Source organism: Macaca mulatta, chromosome 20 (assembly GCF_049350105.2).
Source record: "Macaca mulatta isolate MMU2019108-1 chromosome 20, T2T-MMU8v2.0, whole genome shotgun sequence".
In the NCBI taxonomy this organism is placed as follows: domain Eukaryota; kingdom Metazoa; phylum Chordata; class Mammalia; order Primates; family Cercopithecidae; genus Macaca; species Macaca mulatta.
In genome coordinates this window covers 68338723-68360389 of record NC_133425.1, presented here as the reverse complement: position 1 = coordinate 68360389, position 21667 = coordinate 68338723, and the positions used below count along the sequence as shown (strand labels likewise).

The 21667-nt window shown below is 45.6% G+C and overlaps 1 protein-coding gene and 1 long non-coding RNA gene across 10 annotated transcripts in view; one reads left to right on the top strand and one right to left on the bottom strand.

Annotated features, from left to right (window-relative positions):
* Nucleotides 1-21667, bottom strand: part of LOC144337693 (uncharacterized) — a 77666-nt gene that overhangs the window by 29815 nt on the left and 26184 nt on the right. The window contains exon 3 of one of the 2 annotated variants that reach the window (XR_013411122.1): nucleotides 13968-14026. This is a non-coding gene — a long non-coding RNA (uncharacterized LOC144337693). Of the gene's footprint in view, nucleotides 1-5135; nucleotides 5230-13967; nucleotides 14027-21667 lie in introns of those variants that run through there. The other variant, XR_013411121.1, reaches the window with a different exon arrangement.
* On the top strand, nucleotides 4783-19693 carry CHST4 (carbohydrate sulfotransferase 4). Of its 8 annotated transcripts, none has more exons than XM_077984543.1 (2): nucleotides 4783-4920; nucleotides 16327-19693. In XM_077984543.1, the coding sequence occupies exon 2, from the start codon at nucleotides 16345-16347 to the stop codon at nucleotides 17509-17511; it is 1167 nt and encodes a 388-aa protein (XP_077840669.1). In that variant the 5' UTR covers nucleotides 4783-4920; nucleotides 16327-16344; the 3' UTR covers nucleotides 17512-19693. The 8 variants fall into 8 exon arrangements, with proteins under 8 accessions (XP_077840669.1, XP_077840675.1, XP_077840670.1 ...); XM_077984549.1 differs by having other exon boundaries at nucleotides 4802-4920; nucleotides 16393-19693; XM_077984544.1 differs by lacking the exon at nucleotides 4783-4920 and adding an exon at nucleotides 5669-5861.

Here is a 21667-nt window from a genome sequence, read left to right as displayed (position 1 = left end):
AGTGGCATAGCTGAGACTCCAGGCAGAGTTATACATCATAGGGCATAGATAAAAAGATGGGAGAATGGAGGTCATCATGGCAATCTGCCACACACAGACCAGGGCGCCTAACTCAGCCTAGGGACATAAGGAACGGTTTCCCAGAGAAGGTGATGCTGACTTGAGTTGAATCTTGAAAGAGAAGATGCAAGTTAGCCAGGCCATAAAGGAGAGAGGGCGCTTTAAGCAGAGCAACCCACATGAACCAAGAGCTTTGGAGATTGAAGTGCTTTCACATCTTTACTTTATGTGATGCATACGCCCTGCAGCTATTAACCTTTCTGCAGTTTCCTGTCTGGAATGTAGATGTGAGCCCTAGATGTGCACAGCTGTCTCCTGGCCATGAGGCAATAAGCATGAAGTTGATGGTCCATAGAAATAAGTCACCCGATGGTATTCTTGAGCCACTGTATCCGCCCCAACTGTATGACTACATGATTTCATGTCACACAGGTCAACACCCAGGAACTCCTGTGATATCCCCTGGAGAACTACCTACTCCCTCAGTGCTCCATGATCTATCTCCTCTTTCTCCCTCAAAACTCTTTTTTTTTTTTTCTCTGAGACTGAGTTTCACTCTTGTTGCCCAGGCTAGAGTTCAATGGCGTGACCTCGGCTCACCACAGCTTCCGCCTCCCAGGTTCAAGCAATTCTCCTGCCTCAGTTTCCTGAGTAGCTGGGATTACAGGCATGCACCACCACACCCGGCTAATTTTGTATTTTTAGTAGAGATGGGGTTTCTCCATGTTGGTCAGGCTGGTCTCGAACTCCCGACCTCAGGTGATCCACCCGCCTTGGCCTCCTAAAGTGCTGGGATTATAGGCATGAGCCACTGTGCCTGGCCCAAAACTCTTGTTCCTTCAACCAAGCTGACTCCAGATGCTTTGCATTGTTTGGAGAAGTGGTAATGTGGTTTCTCAATGTCTAGAGTTTCAACAACACCTCTACCCTGGCCTCCACATCACCATTGCCAAGAGTAAAGAGGGAGCACCCTAGCCTCTCCCGGCAGGTTCTTCACACTGCCCTTCCCCAAGTTTTCAGTTTGGCCACCACTATCTTCCTGGAGGCCATCATTATCTGTTATTATTTCCTTTATTCTGATTTATGCCAGTCACACAAGTAGCCCAGGATCCTTTGCATTTCATCCCAAATCCCAAATGGCTCCAAACATCTCATTTTCTAACCCCATTTCCCACCCTCCCCATCCCCTGACACCCTCAATAATTCATTGTTGGGATCCACAAAATCCATCTTTTCTCAAAGTCTCTTCATTTCCTCTTCACTTTCTTGCTCTAAAGGAAACTAGGTCTCCTTTGAAGACACTGCTTTCTCTGCAGTCCTCTCAGATGGTGTCTGTTTCTCTCTTACACTCCACAGTGGAATAGGTGTTCTTGTTCTTCATTGCTGCTTCCAGATTATTCTGGCTCCCTCCTTCTTAAACCTTTCCAGCTTTGACTCTGATATTAACCAGACTATACTGCCCTCATTACAGTCATATGACCCCTGCCACTCTCCAACTCTACTCCTGGGACAATTCTACGTGAACTCAATATCCTTAGAGATGATACTTTCAAAGCCCTGATGTCTCAAATCCTTGACCTCCTCACTCCCACGCAACTTGCCCTCCAACTTAGCTCAGCTATAAACTTTCTGTCCTTCTTTCTCCTCTTAACCAGCTTAGAGTCCATGGTTCATTATTATAATTATGCCCTTGAATATCCCCTAGGCTCCTTTGCCTCTCTAATACTTCATTGTACTTTTCCAGAAACGCGGAGGTCTCACTCAAATCTAACTCTCCACCTATCCCCACACAAGAAGTAGTAGCCGAACTTGGTTGGAAAAACTACACACCTCTGCTATCTGCTTTCACTTTAAGTTTATGACCACTGGCCTTCAGCTTCACTCGTCTATCTTACTTCATTACCCTAGCACAGTCACTGACGTATTCTCATAGATTGCCATTCCATATCTTCCTCTCTCTCTTCAAGCTTCCATAACTCCTTCCCCATCCTCAGACTCAGCTGACAACCTTATCCCCTCACTCACTAGGAAAATAAAAGCAATAAAAAGGGAATTTCTACAAATTCCCAGCACATCATCTACCCACCTACCTGCAACCTCCATTCCCCGAGTTAAAGTTATTCTCCTGCCTCAGCCTCCTGAGTAGCTGGGATTACAGGTGTATGCCACCATGCCCAGCTAACTTTTGTATTTTTAGTAGAGACGCAGTTTCGCCATGTTGGCCAGGCTGGTCTCGAACTCCCGACGTCAGGTGATCTGCCCTCCTCGGCCTCCCAAAGTGCTAGGATTACAGGCGTGAGCCACCACACCCGGCCGAGAGACACCAACTCTTAAAAGGTGCCTAACTAAGCATCTCGAGGAATTTGTACTGTGTCTCTAATGAGCTCCCTTGCACCATTTTCATCAGGGAAATGCTGGGGATCCGATCCATCCTAGGAAAGATCACTCTAGCTGCAGGGTAGAGTGGGAAGGCTGGAGGGGGTAAGATTGGAGATATGGGAAAAAGTGAGAGGCTGTTGGCAGAAATTCAAGCAACAAACAAAAAATGGAAAGGCAGACTGAAGACAGTGGCTGTTGACATAAAAAGGAGGGCAAATTTGACAGCTATTTAAAGGCTATATTACCTTTAGACAGACATTGGTGATCAATGTGATACATGAGGTGACAGTCCACCGGAAGACACACTGATAGTCTCCCCAGATTTCCTCTCCAGAAACTCCTTGACTAAATCATCACGGGTCACCTGAAGCCGTCTCTGACAGTTTTTGGAAGACCAGAGATAGAATTTCAGGAGACTGATTCCAGATAAAGCCACAATTATGCAGCAATGTTATGTTCCTGAACCATTAAAGACATACAAGGGATGCCTGAACTTTACTAGGAACTCCTGGCTCATTATTTCCTATTTTCCTATCCTCTCTTCTTTACAAAGGAGCAACAAGAAAGCAAGAACCAGTGAAAAACTTAAAACTCTGTTCATTTTTCTGCTAATCTTGATCTATTCTAGTCCAATTTATTCTCCCACTGTTGAAATAAATATTTCTAACACAGATAAGGGACATCCTATTGCTGGCGGATTTCCTACACAGATGTCCACCACCAGGGCCCAGTTCAAGGAAGCAAGTTCTACTGAAAGCAATTACCCATTTGATAATAGGATTTACAGCAACCAAGATTTCCTTCCTGGCTTGCAGACACTTCTTCCAAAGGTGCTGGCTCCCTATGATGCTAAGATCCAGTCTCTACAGCCTTCAGAAACTTAGCCAAACTACCAAGCCCTCCAGAATCTATTCTCTAAACTCAGCCACTTAGCCAGTGACCTACTCAGGCCTGACACTGGCTTTGGTAAGCAAAACAGGGCTGGTGACCAACGTAGGGAGTGACATGTTCCTCAACCGTTTCAGGCCCGGATATCTGCATTGCAGGCTGATGCTCAGAGTAAAAAAATGAGGAATGCTAGAGCCCCTACATGAAAAGAAACTCAAGGAAGCATCACTGTCCTTTTAGTGTCAATAGGGACAGAAAAGATATGTGGGTAAGTGTGGAAGTGAAGAAACTGCATTCTCATTTGGAGTGATGGTCAGGGTAAGGTAGCAGAAGTAGGTAGTATAATCAGCAGAAAGATCCTTTTGACCCCTGAGAAAATCAGAGTCTAGGTCAGTAGCTGACCCCAGGCCTCTTCACCACTCAGGTGGGTCCCCAGACAGTAAAGATGGTAAACTTCCAAGGGCAAAGATGAGAACAGCCACTCTGCTGAATAGTGGTCCCCAGGAGATAATTGTCTAAATCACTTCAAGTACACACAGCCTTTTGTAGGGATTTTAAACTTGGGATTCCTTGGCATTGCATATGATTTTGTGTTTGTAAATGAGCAACTGTACATTTTTCTACTATGAGCAACTGTACATTTTTCTACAGAGGTCTATATCTGTTATCAGATTTTGGAAACTCAAAAAGAAAAAGATTAGATCTCTTACTTGACTGCATGATCCAATATGGTAGCACTAGGCACGTTTCAGGTGGGCAGTGGCTACTGTATAGTGCAGATATGGAACATTTCCATCATCACAGAGACTGCTATTGGACAGTGCTGCCTTAGAGACGTGGACTGCAGGACTTCCACAGGAAGGCCTGGATATCAGACACCAACATTCAAATTTCTTCCCAGTGCTGTGGAATGTGGTAGGCCCTTGGAAGTCCAGTATCTGAATATGCTGGTCACCACCGTATACTAGTGACCAGATGATGCCTTTCTTTGGCTGATGGTATTCTACCAGCATGAATTCCTAGCAAGGGAAAGATGGCAGGTGATCTGAATTACTTGGGGTTATGGTGTATTTGAGTGACCTCACTGTATTTAGGAAGGCTCTGAAAAAACATGAAAAGAACGTTAGAAAGGGCTGGGGTAAAACTACAGGAGTCCCCCTTTATCCACGGTTTTGCTTCCCAGTTTTAGCTACTCATCATCAACCACGATTTGAAAATATTAAATGGAAAAATTCCAGAAATAAACTTCATGTATTACATACTATTCTGAGTATGCGTGATAAAGCCTTGTGCCAACTCGCTCTGTCGTGCCAGCACCTGAATCATCTCTTTGTCCATAAAAGCAAAACTACCAACTGCCCAGTTCCAGCGCTTCCAGTTACACCTCTGCCCAAAGTCCTTCATTGGAGGAAGAGAAATTTCTCTTCTCTCTGCCAGAGAGAAACAGGAAGGGAGGAAGAGCCACACAATTGAAATCAATTCAAGGCAAGCACCACAGGTTCTTGTCATTCGTGCTTAGTGGACTCAGCTGATGGAAATCGGCAACGATCATCCCCGAGCTCACACATCCCTGCCTGCTCTCTCTCTTCCAAGGTCTGGAAAAGGAACTGGCAGCTGAGTTGTGCGGGGGTGGGGAGGCATTATTATTCGATAATAACAACCACTTTTTAACTCTTATATTGTCATAATATTGTGTTAGGAGCTTCATGCATTAATCCTAACATTCACAACAATACTGTAAGATAGATATTGTTACCCTTATTTAACACTGATAATATTCTAGGGCTCAAAGAGGTGGTATGACTTGCCCAGCAAGATCTTGGACTTGAAAGTCTGAGGCTTCCATTCTCCACCACAATTCACGTTCATTCATGGGCATCCATTGTTTCAGACTCATGACAACTGTGTAAAGTAGCACAGAGTAGATATGTGATTGGCCAAGGGCACACAGCAAGGGAGAAGTTGTAATCTTTAATAACTTGTTTCTTTTTTTCTTAAATGGGATTTTTTTTCTCCTGTACCACCAAGCCAGTACATCTATGTCCTCCCAGAAAATATTTATTACCTCTTGTAGAAAGGGTGAAGATATTGAATACGACACAGAGGCTGAGAAATGTTACCTCCCTAGACCCAGAGTGGAGTGAGCAGGCAGGTGCAATGCAAGAAATAACTTTCACATTTTCTCCTCGGAGATAAGGTCTAGGAATCAGGTTTGAGATTTTGTAGCCTGTCCGGTTGTAAGTGTCAAGAAATTTCCCTATCAGCCTCATCTACTAGCTCTCCCTGGGTCTCTCTCCCTCTTTCTTTCCCTTTTTTCCCCCCCTCCCTACTCTCCCCCAAGGGAGTTGACCTTCACAGTTGCCTTTCAGGAGTCAACATTCCAGGATGCCTCCAGTCTGGGGGAAAATGCTTCCTCCTTTGCTTCTCCCAGCCCACCTCAAGCAGTCTCCCCACCCCTCGGGTCTCACCAGTGTTAAAGCTGTTACTTTCACAGCTTCCTGGGAGCGAGTGCTTTCTCAAGCCCATCTTGCAAGGTGGGTCCTTTTTTGTTTTTGGCAGAAGGGAGAGGACAGTGAAATGTGCTCTGAGTAGGGACGGTTATGCAAAAGCAAGTAGGAGGAGGAAGCCAAGAGGGGAGTTGGTGAGTCAGAGGAGAAAAGCGCACGGCCCGGCTAGCAGTGAGCCTCTCAAAAGCAGCAGGGAAGCCCAAGCCACAAGGTAAGGAGAGAATTTCTGTGTATGACTCCAATGCAGAGCCATTATCCCAGAGCTGCTTGAGCAAGAGTAACAGATAACCTCTGGCAGCTAAGCTGGAGATTACAGTGGCGAAGGCGGTTTGCGTAGAGGGGATAAATCAGATCACCTGGGGAATTTTCTGGGCAAACTAAAACACAAGCTGCTCACCAGCAGCCCCGAGCCCCACCAGCTCTATCCCTAAATGGGTCCAAAAGAGCCCAGAAAGCAGGTCAGGCTGTTCTGATGTATATTTTGTAGATGCTCCCCTGGTGCAACAAACTAGTTCAGATCCCGGCTTTGGAGCTCACATTTCTGTACTTCCCGCAGCTTCTCCTCTGTTTTCTGCTGGGGAGTGGAAGGCAGGAGGTGTAAGGAACTGTAGGTTTTCTCTAGCTCAGGTGAGGGATAGTGTGACCATTGAAAACTCTCAGCCCTGGGACCCCCAAAACCTGGGTTCTGATCCAGAAAGGGCTATTATCCCGGATGAGCCAATTAAAATTTAATTTATTCTGAAAAATGAGGAAATGGCTCATCACTGTCTAAAATATCTAACTGGATCATTATCATAATTGCAGCTAAAAGGGCTTTAAAAATGTGGAACACCACGCCCATGTGCAATATGATTAAGTTATGGTGCCAGCATATCAGCTAAGGTAGAAGATACGTCTATCTTGCATGGCCTTGGACAAGTTTGAAACTTCTAATTGGAACTGAAATACTTTTCTATGTGTAAAATAAATGTAATATTGTCGATGAAGAGTCAGACTCTGTGACATATTTGAAGAGATTTATTCTGAGCCAAATATGAGTGACCATGGCCCGTGACACAGCCCTCAGGAGGTCCTGAGAACATGTATCCAAGGTGGTCAGGGTGCAGCTTGGTTTTATACACTTTAGGGAGACATGAGACTTCAATCAAATACATTTAAGAAATACATCTGGCCAGGTGCGGTGGCTCGCACCTATAATCCCAGCACTTTGGGAAGCTGAGGCAGGTGGATCACCTGAGGCCGGGAGTTCAAGACTAGCCTGGCCAACAGGGCGAAACCCCGTCTGTACGAAAAATACCAAAAAAAATTAGCCGGGCATGGTAGCAGTCACCTGTACTGCCAGCTACTCGGGAGGTGGAGGCAGGAGAATCGCTTGAACCCGGGAGGTGGAGTCCACAGTGAGCTGAGATCCTGCCATTACACTCTAGCCTGGGCAACAAGAGCAAAACTCCATCTCAAAAAAAAAAAAAGAAAGAAAGAAAAAAAGTATGGGTGGGAGGTTCCAGCTTATAGGTAGATTTAAAATTTTTCTAGTTGACAGTTGGTTGAGTTTATCTAAGGACCTGAGATCAATAGAAAGGAATATCTGGGTTAAGATAACGGATTGTGGAGACCCAAGTTCTTATTTGCAGAGGAAACCTTCAGGTAGTAGGCTTCAGAGAGAATAGGTTGTAAAATGTTTCTTATCAGACTTAAGGTCTGTGTTGGTGTTAATGCTGGAGAGGTATAATGAGGCATGTCAGACCCCCACTTCTTGTCATGGCCTGAAACAGTCTCTCAAGTTAAATTTTAAAAAGAACCCTGGCTGAGCACAGTGGCTCACGGGTGTAATCCCAGCACTATTAGGAGACTGGGGCAGTGGATCACTTGAGGTCAGGAGTTCGAGACCTGCCTGGCCAACATGGTGAAACCCCGTCTCTACTAAAAATACAAAAAATTAGCCAGGCATGGGATTACATGGGCACGTGCCTATAATCCCAATTACTCGGGAGGCTGAGGCAGGAGAATCGCTTGAACCTGGGGAGTCGAGGTTGCAGTGAGCCGAGATCATGCCACTGCACTCCAGCCTGGACAACAGAGCAAGAATCCATGTCAGAAAAAAAAAAAGTCCTGGCTGAGGAGGAAGTCCTTTCAGATGGTTGGGGGAACTTAGAATTTTATTTTTGGTTTATAGTATCTTGCTCAATCTTCCTTTCTGGGTCTCATATAGTAAAAAAAAAACACTGCACAATATATGTTCACTTGTCATTTGTTGATAGATGTTCCTTGAGCACCTACTATGTGCCATGCACTGTCCTTGGCACTAGTGGCACAGCCCTGGCGGGACCCAGGTCCAATCCTCCTGACACTGTCTAGGGAGAGTTTGTTATATGGACACCCTTTACCCAGGTGCCTATATCCAGAGGTTTCCCAGGTCTTCAGGCTATTCGTGAGGATGCCAGTTTCCCCAGTCCAACCCCATTCCCTCTCTCTTTGCTCAAGGTATCTTCTGCTGTATCTAATTTCTACTTGTAAGGGGCATAATTTCATGGGAAGTGTAAATTAGGAATGTATCCAGTGACTGGAATCCAGACTTCTTAAATTAATATCTGTCTGGTTTCCTGCCCCGCCTCAGAATTTCCCATTTTGTCTCTACAAAGCTACATGGTACCGATTTGGGGGACATCTATAATTCAGCTCTCTCTAATCAGCTGCTGCTTGAGGTCACCCATCCGGCACCTTCGTGGTTCCTGTGCCAAACATAGATTCTCCCTTCTCACCACCTCTTTGGTGGTGTTTTCAAGATCCTGAGGTTCTCTTGACTCCTCAGAAATGGCTGTCCTTTGTGTTTTAAGATGATACCGCTCACCCATCATTGGGGCAACATGTTTTTAAATTAATTTTTTGGGGTGGTGATGATGGAATGTGCTGAGGTTGGGTTTTGTTTTGTTTTTTGTTTTGCTTTGTTTTTTGCTTTTGCTTTGTCAGCCTAGTAACTGAGCTGATTCCAGCAAGGTAGCCTGTCACCCAGCAATGCGGTTTTTATATTTTAAATGTTTTCTAAAACTAATTTTCATACAGGGAGAGAAAAATAATTTCCCTCCTGGTTTTAATTAATGCTTGGTATAGTAACTGTTTTTTGGACTGAGGGTTACTGTGCCATATTGCATCCAACCCACGCCTCTGACTTTATTAGTAGCTTGGTCCAAGTAACTGAGACGGCATGGGTTATGTGCTCACTGCTCCATTCAATTGCCTAAATTTTAGTCAGTGATGCTGAAGAGTGTCCTGTGTGCATTTCAGAAACGGATACTTACGTTTCATTCTCTTAAAGGAGCTCCTTTGGTTTTCTGCTTTCTAGCAATTGCTGTGTGGCTTTTTTTTTTTTTTTTTTTTTTTTTTTTGATACGGAGTTTCGCTCTGTCGCCCAGGCTAGAGTGCAGTGGCGCGATCTTGATCAGGAGATTGAGCCCACGCTCATCTATTTACTCACTTACTCATTTATTTAGCAAGTGTTTAATAAGCCGAGCCCTGATCATTTGTAGAACTGTTATTTACCTGTAAGATAAGATACAGCCTTTCCCTTAAGCTATAGCGGCCCAGAGAAAAGAGAGGCACTCATACAGCCTTTTATTGTCAAGATGGAAGGCTGCTAACAGAAGGTCTGGGAAACAAATTAATCTCAAGAGGGGGCCGGTTGCGGTGGTTCACACCTGTGGTCCCGGGACTTTGGCAGGCCCAGGCGGGAGGATCACCTGAGATCAGGAGTTCAAGACCAGCCTGACCAACATGGCAAATCCCCGTTTCCACTAGAAATACAAAAATTAGCTGGGCATGGCTATAATCCCAGCTACTCGGGAGGCTGAGGCAGGAGAATCACTTGAACCCAGGAGGCGGAGGTTGTGGTGAGCCAAGATGGTGCCACTGCACTCCAGCCTGGGTGACAGAGCAAGACTCTGTCTAAAAAATAAAATTAAAACAAAAAAATCTCAGGAGGAAGAGACAGAATTTCTTTCAGGGAGAAGGCAGGCTGTGGTCAGATTCTTGAAGGAACAGTGGCTGTCCTGCAAAAATCTCAGGGCTTTTAAATCACAAGGCAAGTTGGGAAGAACTGAAAGTCGGGAGCCTAAGGCACTAAAACAGAGAGGAGTGATGCGAAATCAAGACTAGGCCATGAAGGACCCCAGGTGCAAAGCGTGGGGATGTTTATTTAATCCCATATACACTGGAAATTTATTGAAGGATTTTTAAGAGGGAAGTTGATAGACTTGTGCTTTAAAAAGATACTTTTGGCCAGGTGCAGTGGCTCACACCTGTAATCCCAGCACTTTGGGAGGCCAAGGCTGGAAGGTGGCTTGAGGCCAGGAGTTTGACAACAGCCTGGGCAATATAGCGAGGTCCAGTCTCTAGTGAAAAATAAAAAAATTATCTGGGTGTGATTGGACACACCTGTGATCCCAGCTACTGGGGAGGCTGAGACAGGAGGATCGAGAATCACTTGAGGCCAGGAGTTCAAGGCTGCAATGAGCTATGATCACACCACTGTACTCCATCCTGGGCGACAGAGTGAGACCCTGACTCTAAAAAAAAAGGAAAACAAAAAGATTTTGGCCCAGGCGTGGTGGCTCACACCTGTAATCCCAGCACTTTGGGAGGCTGAGGCTGGTGGATCACTTGAGGTTAGGAGTTTGAGACCAGCCTGGCCAACATGGCGAAACCTTGTCTCTACTAAAAACACAAAAATTAGCTGGGCATGGTGGCGGGCGCCTGTAATCCCAGTCACCTGGGAGGCTGAGGGACGAGAATCACTTGAACCCAGGAGGCAGAGGTTTCAGTGAGCTGAGATCACTGACAGAGTGAGACTCCATCTCAAAAAAAATAGTAATTTAAAAAAAAAATGAAAAAGGTAGTTTTGGGCAGCCGTGGGTGATGGGGAGATGCTGAGAGACAGAATAGAAAGGTCGACGTCAAAGGCCACCCTAGAGACGAACAGCTGGGAATTCTGGCAATGGGAGAGTGGGATTCGAGGACACTATTGAAGAGTCCCCTTCCATGAAGCGCCCTGACTCGCATCACCTCGCTTCTGCCCGGGCCCAGGAGCATCTGCCTCTGTTGCTCATTACAGTCTTCAGAAACGAGTTTTGCCCAAGACACATCCTAAAGTATCCCCTGGCTCTCCGGCCAGCCCATCATGTGTCGTCTAGATCCTGATGTGTCTTGAGGCTCAGTGACAAGGGATGGAACTTGCTTCACAAAAGCTACGCTTTCTAGCCAGGGCAAGTGCTCACGGAAAGAAAAATAAATCAGAGGATTTCCACGGGAGTGCCTCAGAACCGTGGACAACTAACACCTGAGAACAACTGGGGACAGTTAGAAGGCCCAGCTCCAGCTTGGGGAGGAAACGGGCTTCAGGCCAGCAGCAGTTGGCAGGCAAGGAGGGCCCATAGCCATCAAGCCCCCGCACAGGACTCAGAACTGGCCCCAAGTTGGATGGAGGAAGGGAGGGTGTCGCTTTGAAAGGTCTATTCTCCTAATCCCTAGGAAATGTTAGCTTTTTCCTAATTATAAGCCCTGCTTATAAAATTCTATCACCATTTCCTTATAAGTGTATACAGCTTAAGTTCTTCTCATTTTCCTCTCCTTTTGGTTTTGCTCCATTGCTTCCTATTTTTGTTCCAAACTTTTTCTCGTACTCACATTGCCCTTAGGAGAAGTCTCTTGCTAAAGTCACCTCTTCAGTCTTTGCGGGGAGGAAGGACATCCTTGGACCATGATCAATAATAGCCTAGTTTCTAATCATTTTCCTCTTGCACTCAAGTTTTAAGAACTAGGAGCACATCCTAGCTGGTTCTGTTCTTTTTTTTTTTTTTTTTCTTTGAGATGGAGTCTTGCTCTGTAACCCATGTTGAAGTGCAGTGGTACGATCTTGGCTCACTGCAAGCTCTGCCTCCCTGGTTCATGCCATTCTCCTGCCTCAGCCTCCTGAGTAGCTGGGACTACAGGTGCCTGCCACCACACCTAGCTAATTTTTTGGATGTTTAGTAGAGACAGGGTTTCACTGTGTTAGCCAGGATAGTCTCGATCTCCTGACCTCGTGATCTACCCACCTAGGCCTCCCAAAGTGCTGGGATTACAGATGTGAGCCGCCACGCCCAGCCTAGCCGGTCCTGTTCTAATCTACAGGGCTAAGACTACAGGGCAGGAATTACCACTCATTGACATTTTCCTGGCATATAGCAAGTGATTTTCAGGCATGAAGGTGAGATGATCCTCATTGGATCTTTTTGGCACATCCAGAGGAAAAGCACTGTTATTATGAATGCAAGAAAAGGGGTTTTTCTGCTATTGCCACCCAAGGTTTGGCTTGAGTCATTTCATACTTCCCAGAAGGTTCAGGGGACTTCCAAGGAAAACCCACGAACTGGCAAGGCATGCTCTCCCTTCAGGAAGAAAGCTATAAGGGCCAAGAGTCTCCTTTGTGGCTGCCCAGTTTCTCTCCTAAAATCCACTCTCGCAGGTCTCTGGAGCCCTGGACATAGATAATAGTTTCTGATCAGTATGAAGGCTGCCTTCATACATGTGTGATCTTACATACATGTGTGATCTTACATACATGTGTGATGGTGTGTGAACATAAAGGTCATCACTGAAGCATTTGAAATGGCAAAAGACTGGAAACAACTTGTAAGCCCATCAATGAGGAAACTGATTAAATAAACTGTGGTTAATCCATATAATACTTCTTCGAAGCAACAAGGAACGAGGAACTGCTTTACAAGCTGCCCTGGAATGCTCCCTAAGACATATTGACAATTAAAAATGAAGGGCAGCACAGAACAGATAACTTGAATTTTTTTTTTTTTTTTTTTACATTTTAAAGAGGAAAAAAATTAAGAACACATACACATTTGAATGTTCTTGTGTACACATAAAGCAACTGAAAAGACACATTAAAAATGAACTTAGGCCAGACACAGTGGCTCACACCTGTATAATCCCAGCACTTTGGAAGGCCGAGGCAGGCAGACCACTTGAGGTCAGGAGTTCGAGACCAGCCTGGTTAACATGGCAAAACCTCGTTTCTACTAAAAATACGAAAATTAGCTGGGCGTGGTGGTGTGTGCCTGTGGTCCCACCTACTTATGAGGCTGAGGCAGGAGAATCGCTTGAACCCAGGAGGCGGAGGTTTCAGCAAACCGAGATCACACCACAGCACTCCAGCCTGGGCAACACAGCAAGTCTCTGTCTCAAAAAAAAAAAAAAAAAAACCACAACAACAAACAAACTTAGTTGCTATCTGGGGCAAGATGAGAAATGGGCAGGTGAGGTCAGGTGCTGGAAGTAGACGTTTCACTGTACCCTGATGACAAAACACCAGCTAGCAGATAAATAGCAGCTGTCAGTACGTAAAGAAGAAAGGACTGATTTGTCAGCTAGTAAAATTCTTAGGTTTTCTTTCCTCTGGAAAAATACTATGACCCCTTTAAAGATATGTCACTACCCATGTTGACAAATAGCTCTAGAAGTTCCTAATTTCTGACTACAGGCCTCTCTCACAGGCACAAGTGCTTCTCATAAGATTTCCCCTCCTGGCTGGGCGCGGTGGCTCACGCCTGTAATCCCAGCACTTTGGGAGGCTGAGGCGGGCGGATCACAAGGTCAGGAGATCAAGACCATCCTGGTCAACATGGTGAAACCCCGTCTCTACTAACATACAAAAATTAGCCGAGCCTGGTGGCGCGAGCCTATAGTCCCAGCTACTCAGGAGGCTGAGGCAGGGGAATCACTTGAACCCGGGAGCAGCAGGTTGCAGTGAGCCAAGATCACGCCACTGCACTTCAGCCTGGCGACAGAGCAAGACCCCGTCTCAAAAAAAAAAAGATTTCCCCTCCGCAGTGACATACGTTAAAAGCCTGGGGTGTGTCAGGCTGGGCTGCAGGCTGGCAGGCACTTTTCTCCCTCCTGTATACAGAATCTGAGAAAACACTTGCTTTAAATTCCAAGTCTGTAGATACTTTTCAAAACAATTCGAATCATGTGACTATTACCTATTAAAAACTTTTTAGGCTGAGCATGGTGGCTCATGCCTGTAATCCTAGAACTTTGGGAGGCTGAGGCAGGAATATTGTTTGAGGCCAAGAATTCAAGATCAGCCTGAGCAACATTTTTATTTTTTTCTTTTTTGAGACAGAGTTTTGCTCTTGTTGCCCAGGCTGGAGTACAATGGCACAATCTCGGCTCACTGCAATCTCCGCCTTTCGGATTCAAGTGATTCTCCTACCTCAGCCTCCCAAGTAGCTGGGATTACAGGCACCAGCCACCATGTCCAGCTAATTTTTGTATTTTTAGCAGAGACAGGGTTTCACCATGTTGGCCAGGTTGGTCTTGGAACTCCTGACCTCATGTGATCCACCTGCCTCGGCCTCCAAAAGTGTCAAAACAAAAAGATTTTGGCCCAGGCGTGGTGGCTCACACTTGGGACTACAGGTATGAGCCACTGTGCTCAGCCATGAGCAACATTTCAAGACCTCATCTCTGCCATAAATAAATAAATAAATAAAAACTTTTTAAAAAAATGGTATAAGACCTGCTACCACAAAAATAGCTGACCCCCAAACCCAGCCCCAGTTACCATCTGGAAATCTAGCCTCTATTTTTTACTAAAGCCAGAAGGGAGAATTTCTTGTGTATATGGTGATATACAAATGAATGCCTTACTACTACTATGAATATTTTACTATGTGCAATAGCTATTCTCTCTCCCAATAGTTATTTATGTCAGAAGGTCACCCAGAATGACAAAGTCATGTGGGAAGGAGGTTAAAATCTCCCTTGGAATAACATTCTAGCATAGCACTGGGAACCGCGGTCCTTTCACACAAAGCAAGCCCTGATGGCAAAATGTTGCCTTCAGTCAGTATGAGACTTCGTACGAATCACAAAGTGAGACTCCTTTCTCTAGATATTTACTGTCTATCAACAGGAAAACCATCTTAATATACTTATTTTTTTTTTGTTTTGTTTTATTTGTGGGTTTTTTTGGAGATGGAGTCTCAGCCTTTCACCCAGGCTGGAGTGCAGTGGCGTGATCTCAGCTCACTGCAACCTCTGTCTCCCAGGTTCAAACGATTCTCCTGCCTCAGCCTCTCAAGTAGCTGGGACTATAGGCATGCGCCAACACACCCAGCTAATTTTTGTATTTTTGGTAGAGACAGGGTTTTGCCATGTTGGCCAGGCTGGTCTCAAACTCCTGACCTCAAGTGATCTGCCCAGCTCAGTTTCCCAAAGTGCTGGGATTACAGGCATGAGCCACTGCGCCTAGCCTTAATATATTTATTTTGTTGGACCAAGATACTTTACTGTCACCTACAAAAAAAACATTTTGAAAATAAATATCTAAATTCTTGATGGGATGGCACTCCCTAGGGTTGTGTGATACACGCTTGCCCAACTCTACTGAGCTGCCCTGAGTAGGCTGTCCCACGTAATCAAGCATGCCTCAAGCAGCAATGTGGGAGTCATGGGTCACAAGTATCACCGGTGAGAGTGACACAGCTCTGAGATCTGTGGCACTTAGGTTGGCTTGCCATGCTTTCTTAGAGTTGGCAGGTAAGGAGACTCTAATAGCTCAAATAACCCTAATTCAGCTCAAATAGAGTCAGACAGTTTATTACCTACACAGATACAAGGTCAACATTGGATCAACTCCCCATGGCCTTGGTCCCACGGGATGACACCAAATCAGAAGGATTTGCTATCTAGGGCAGGGTGAGAAATGGGCACGTGAGGTCAGGTGCTGGAAGTAGACTTTTCACTGCACACTGATGGCAGAACACCAGCTAGCAGATAAATAGGTGACAGGCACCATGAGCACCTGGCTCTGCCTTTGAGGAGACAATTCCAACTAAAGCCAAGCAGTTGTACAGCCTGCAGCCCTATCCTTTGAGGGACTGGAGTGGAAAGTCCTGTGCTTAATTGCAGTGAGGGAGGGAGATGAGACACAGTCTTGGCTGCAGTCTCCCTTATGATGGAGGGATGAGTAAGCAGTGGCCTCGAGGCAGTTCTCCACTAGGTGGCTTATCTCCCTCTGTTTCTGCAGGAATCACAAGGCATTCAACCAAGACTTGAGTTAGACTGAGGTGAAGCCTCCCCTACATGGCCTGTCTGAAGACATCCTTGTCGGCAGGGCACCATGATGGAGCCATTTCCTTATGTTGATTAAATATGGCTCAGTTCAGATATTTTTGGTAAACCAATGGGCAAGGCGGCTTGGTTTAGAAAGACCAGGAAGGAGGAATTAAAGACCCTGAAGGAGAATGTATCAACACACTAAGTGTAAAGGACAGGAAATGATGTGGAGAGGAATTGGCGCCACTGTTGGCAGGAATCCTCTGGCTTCCCATGTTGCTCCTTGGTGGAGGGTCAGAGAGCAGGTGGCTTTGGCCAGAAGGGGAATAGAAGGCAAACAGTAAAACAGCAGCCCAACTCCACCCTTTCTATTTGTTCCTTAAAGGTCTGCCACTTCAGCACAATGCTACTGCCTAAAAAAATGAAGCTCCTGCTATTTCTGGTTTTCCAGATGGCCATCTTGGCTCTATTCTTCTATATGAACAGCCACAACATCAGCTCCCTGTCTATGAAGGCACAGCCCAAGCGCATGCACGTGCACGTGCTGGTTCTGTCTTCCTGGCGCTCTGGCTCCTCTTTTGTGGGGCAGCTTTTTGGGCAGCACCCAGATGTCTTCTACCTGATGGAGCCTGCCTGGCATGTGTGGATGACCTTCAAGCAGAGCACCGCCTGGACGCTTCACATGGCGGTGCGGGATCTGATACGGGCCGTGTTCTTGTGTGACATGAGCGTCTTTGATGCCTACATGGAACCTGGTCCCCGGAGACAGTCCAGCCTCTTCCAGTGGGAGAACAGCCGGGCCCTGTGTTCTGCACCTGCCTGTGACATCATCCCACGAGAAGAAATCATCCCCCAGGCTCACTGCAGGCTCCTGTGCAGTCAACAGCCCTTTGAGGTGGTGGAGAAGGCCTGCCACTCCTACAGCCACGTGGTGCTCAAGGAGGTGCGCTTCTTCAACCTGCAGTCCCTCTACCCGCTGCTGAAAGACCCTTCCCTCAACCTGCACATCGTGCACCTGGTCCGGGACCCCCGGGCTGTGTTCCGTTCCCGAGAACGCACAAAGGGAGATCTCATGATTGACAGTCGCATTGTGATGGGGCAGCATGAGCACAAACTCAAGGAGGAGGACCAACCCTACTATGTGATGCAGGTCATCTGCCAAAGCCACCTGGAGATCTACAAGACCATCCAGTCCTTGCCCAAGGCCCTGCAGGAACGCTACCTGCTCGTGCGCTATGAGGACCTGGTCCGAGCCCCTGTGGCCCAGACCTCCCGAATGTATGAATTCGTGGGGTTGGAATTCTTGCCCCATCTTCAGACCTGGGTGCATAACATCACCCGAGGCAAGGGCATGGGTGACCATGCCTTCCAAACAAATGCCAGGGATGCCCTAAATGTCTCCCAGGCTTGGCGCTGGTCTTTGCCCTATGAAAAGGTTTCTCGACTTCAGAAAGCCTGTGGCGATGCCATGAATTTGCTGGGCTACCGCCACGTCAGATCTGAACAAGAACAGAGAAACCTGTTGCTGGATCTTCTGTCTACATGGACTGTCCCTGAGCAAAACCACTAAGAGGGTTGAGAAGGCTTTGCCTCCACCTGGTGTCAGCCTCAGTCACTTTCTCTGAATGATTCTGAGCCTTGCCTACATCTCTGAGCCTTAACTACATGTCTGTGGGTATCACACTGAGTGTGAGTTATGCCCACACATGCTCAAGCAGAAGGATTTTTGTGTCCATGCTTGTGTCTAGAAAACAGACTCGGGAACCTTATGTGAGCAGCATATCCCACCAGTGAAACAGGGTATTGCTCTTCTTCTTTTCTTGATCTTCCTGTCTGGGCAGACTTCAGAGACTTTGTGGCCTGGAGCCCTATTAAGCATGACACGGTATCAGTGGAATTGATCCATAAACCTCCCTGTCCACATCTTGCCCAATGGGGAATGGATCTTTCACCAAAGAGCTCACCAGCATTTTCCACAGAGATGCAAATTCTGAGCCCTCGGAGTTGCCAGTGGATTCAAGGAAGGAAGTGGGAACAAGGTTGGATGCCTACTTGTGAGCTTGATCATCACAGCTATCGGTAATCAGAAATATGAAACAAAATCTCTGCACAAAAGAGCAAGCTCTTAAGTTCACAGGGTGCCTGGGCTGCATTTGAATATCACTTCCCCTCTGCATTTTCCTATCACATAGGAGACTTTGACCTGTGAAGCTGCCATCTGTTAATACTAAAATTCCAAAATAAGATTGTTTAGAATGTCCCTTTTTATGCTTGTTAATTATTAGCAGTAAATGTTCATTCTTATGGGATCCTAAGCTAAGAATAGATGTAATCATCTTTATTGGTTTTTTTAAACACCTTTGCTATTATCTATCACCCATTTATATGGAAAATTGCTAAGATAATGTTTGGTTTCAGATGATGAACTAAGTCTATGCCCTCTCAAGAACTGGTGGAAAAGAGACAATCAGCAGCTAAGCCCTTTCTTTCTTGTGTGAGGTATAAGTTGTGATAATGCCATATGTGTCACCTAGGGTCTGGGCAGAGAGTTTTTTTACTCTGATCCCTCAGCCAGAGGACCTCAGTTCTAGTATGACTGGTGCTATTTAGCTCCTCCTGGCCACTTCTCCCAATAAGAAAAGTTGTTACTACCAATCTTGGCAGGAGCCCCCAGATCTAGTTTTACAATAGAATCTCACCTGTTAAAAAATGCAGATTGCCAGGCACTGCCTCAAATCTGCTAGAATCAGAATCCCCCAGTATGGGGGCTGGAGTTCTGGTGACTCTTCCATGGCTAGCCTGGCACTAGCGCACCTTGCACCAGGCAGCAACACTGTTCGCCTTCTTGCTCCAAGAAAGGTGACTCTTCCACAAACGCAGAGTATGTATGCCACTTGCTCTTGACACGGGTGATGTCCGTGTGTTGGAAAGAATAGAAAGAAGCTCCCTATATGTCTGGAATTCCGTGGACCTCTGAGTCCTGACTTTTTAAATATCTCACTTTGTCCAAGTCTGAGAGATTGTGTCATTTTCTCTTTCTTTTTGTTGCCACCTTTTGACGAGCTTCATAAAGCGTCCTGGATGTCGGGTCAGAACTCTTGCACTCCATTCGGCCGAGTAGTGATTGAGCTTCTCCACTGCCTCAGATACTTCAGTAGCTACTTTTCCCAGCTGGGTCTCTTGAAGTTAATTTACATGTGGCTTTAAAGAAGCTAATTTATTCTAATGTCCAAATCTTTAAAAACTCCTAAGAGCCTAGGATCTCCCAGGCAAATGCTTGCCTCTACAAGGCAAATGTTTACCCCCTAAACAATGTCAGAGTAAAATTTCCCAGCATTAAAAATAAAACCAGAACAGCAGATGACGGTGTGAACACAGCGAAGAAGGCCAGTGAGGAAAGAGACAGTGGTAGACTCAACTACCTCTGATTTCCCTTCTGAAAGTCTGGTCTCTGTCTGAATTGTTTTAAAGTTAGCAACCTCTTTATGAGCCATCCCTATGTGATGCCTGCTTGTCCTTCTCCAAAAAGATCACCCCATCCTGATACAAGAAAAGAGACTAGCCACACAGAAGTCTCAGAGTTATTCAAGATCCACTTTAGAACAGCTTTAAATTGCCTGCATTCCAAGTCTGAGATATCCAATGAGGTCCAGAATCTAAGAGCCACACCCTTGAAGAAAATATCTGTGCTCTCTGATAGAGTAGCCACTAGCCACCAATAGTTGTTTAGATTTAAGTTAATTAAAAATAAATTTTTAGCTCCTCAGTCATACTAGCCACCTTTCAAGGACCCAGTAGCCACGTGAGGCTAGTGGCTACTACATTGGGCAGCATAGATATAATGTCCACCATTGCAAAAGTTTGATTGGACAACTCTGGTCTAAATTCATTTTTATATGTGTATCATCTAATCCCTCATTCAACCTCATCCTCCTAGGCCAAAAAGTTTAAAGAATATATAATATCATGGCATTTTTATATAGCATAGAGTGCATAATATAAAATCATGCTATATAGGCTGGGTGTGGTGGCTCATGCCTATAATTCCAGCACTTTGGGAGGCCAAGGTGGGCAGATCACTTGAAGTCAGGAATTTGAGACCAGCCTGGCCAACATGGACAAACCATGTCTCTACTAAAAATACAAAAAATTAGCCAGGTGTGGTGGTGCACACCTGTAATCCCAGCTGCTCGGAATGCAGAGGCAGGAGAATTGCTTGAACCCAGGAGGCGAAGGTTGCAGTGAGCTGAGACAGCGCCTCAGCACTCTAGCCTGGGTGACAGAACGAGACTGCCTAAAAAAAAAAAGCTATATAATCTTAAAAGCCTGACCCAGTGTTGAACAAGACTGCAGTGAACAATGGCACAGTGTCTTGTTGAAGTGTTCAGGAGGCTGGAACTGGGATTCAGTGGTGAGAGTGGCAACAATTGTGAGATATGAGGCGTCTGGGGACATGAGAACTGGTGACAAGCATACAGGATGGTGTTCTGCAAGACATCCTTCCTAATTCAGAGACATCTGTCCCATCCCCAACCCCCAACAACAGAAAGGTGTTTCTACCTCAGCCTGTCTAGCTGCATAGAGTCTGTACATGGGTTTAAACCCAGATTAGGGGTGAATTGATCAAATTTCTCAAAGCTAATTTTTAGGGTTTAGGGAATGAGCCTCTCTCAAGTCTAATGTAACCATAACAGCCTGAATTGCCTAATTGCAATGCAGCAACAGATTTCTTTACAAAATGCCAAACTAGGCAACTCCTCCAACTCCTACTGTTTGTAATTGGGAGTCGGGGAGTGGAGGTCTCAAAATTTATAAGTAATTATCTGGATGGTGAAAGGGGAATAGGTTTTAGGCAAAGGGGTGTCAACAGTAACTTAACTCTGTTTCTATCTGTAGTTACTATGTGGCTTCATTTTCTTTCTTTCTGTTTGTTTTTTGAGATGGAGTCTCGCTCTGTCACCCAGGTTAGAGTCCTGTGGCATGATCTCTGCTCACTGCAACCTCTGCCTCCTGGGTTCAAGCAATTCTCCCTGCCTCAGCCTCTCGAGTAGCTGGGATTACATGCATCCGCCACCATGCCTGACTAATTTTTGTATTTTTTAGTACAAACGAGGTTTCGCCATGTTGGTCAGGCTGGTCTTGAACTCCTGACCTCAGGTGATCCGCCTGCCTTGGCCTCCCAAAATGCTGGGATTACAGGCATGAGCCACCATGCCCAGCTGTGACTTCATGTTCTATAGAATGAGAGCAGTTGCTAAGTTTTTAATACACTTTCATTAAAACTACATTTTTTCAGCTTATGAATAGTGGTTATGGAGAGAGAGAAAATCAATGTCTGCTAATTTTTATGCAAAAATCTGCCATTGAATTGTCTGTAATATGTTTCTCAAAATATCATTTATAATTTACTATGTGATTTATACCCAAGCTAAATATAAACTGACTTCATTAACTATGTACATTATCATGACTCTGTTGAATAACTTTCACAGACCAACAAAGCAAAAGTAAAAATGAACTCTGAGTGACCTAGTCCAGTTAACAATAGACCTCTGATAGGCATTAGTTGAGGGTCCCCAACACACTGCCCCTCGTGTCAAGGGTTATGCCCCACTTCTGGATAAAGGTCCCTGGTCATTCAGAGAAAGGTTTTTTTGTGTTTTTTGTTTTGTTTTGTTTTGCTTTGTTTTTTTCAATGCAGTGACAAGGAAAAGTGTAACCAATAA

Coding starts and splice junctions, on each gene's coding strand:
- CHST4 (XM_077984543.1), top strand. CDS start 16,345: ATGCTACTGCCTAAAAAAATGAAGCTCCTGCTATTTCTGGTTTTCCAG.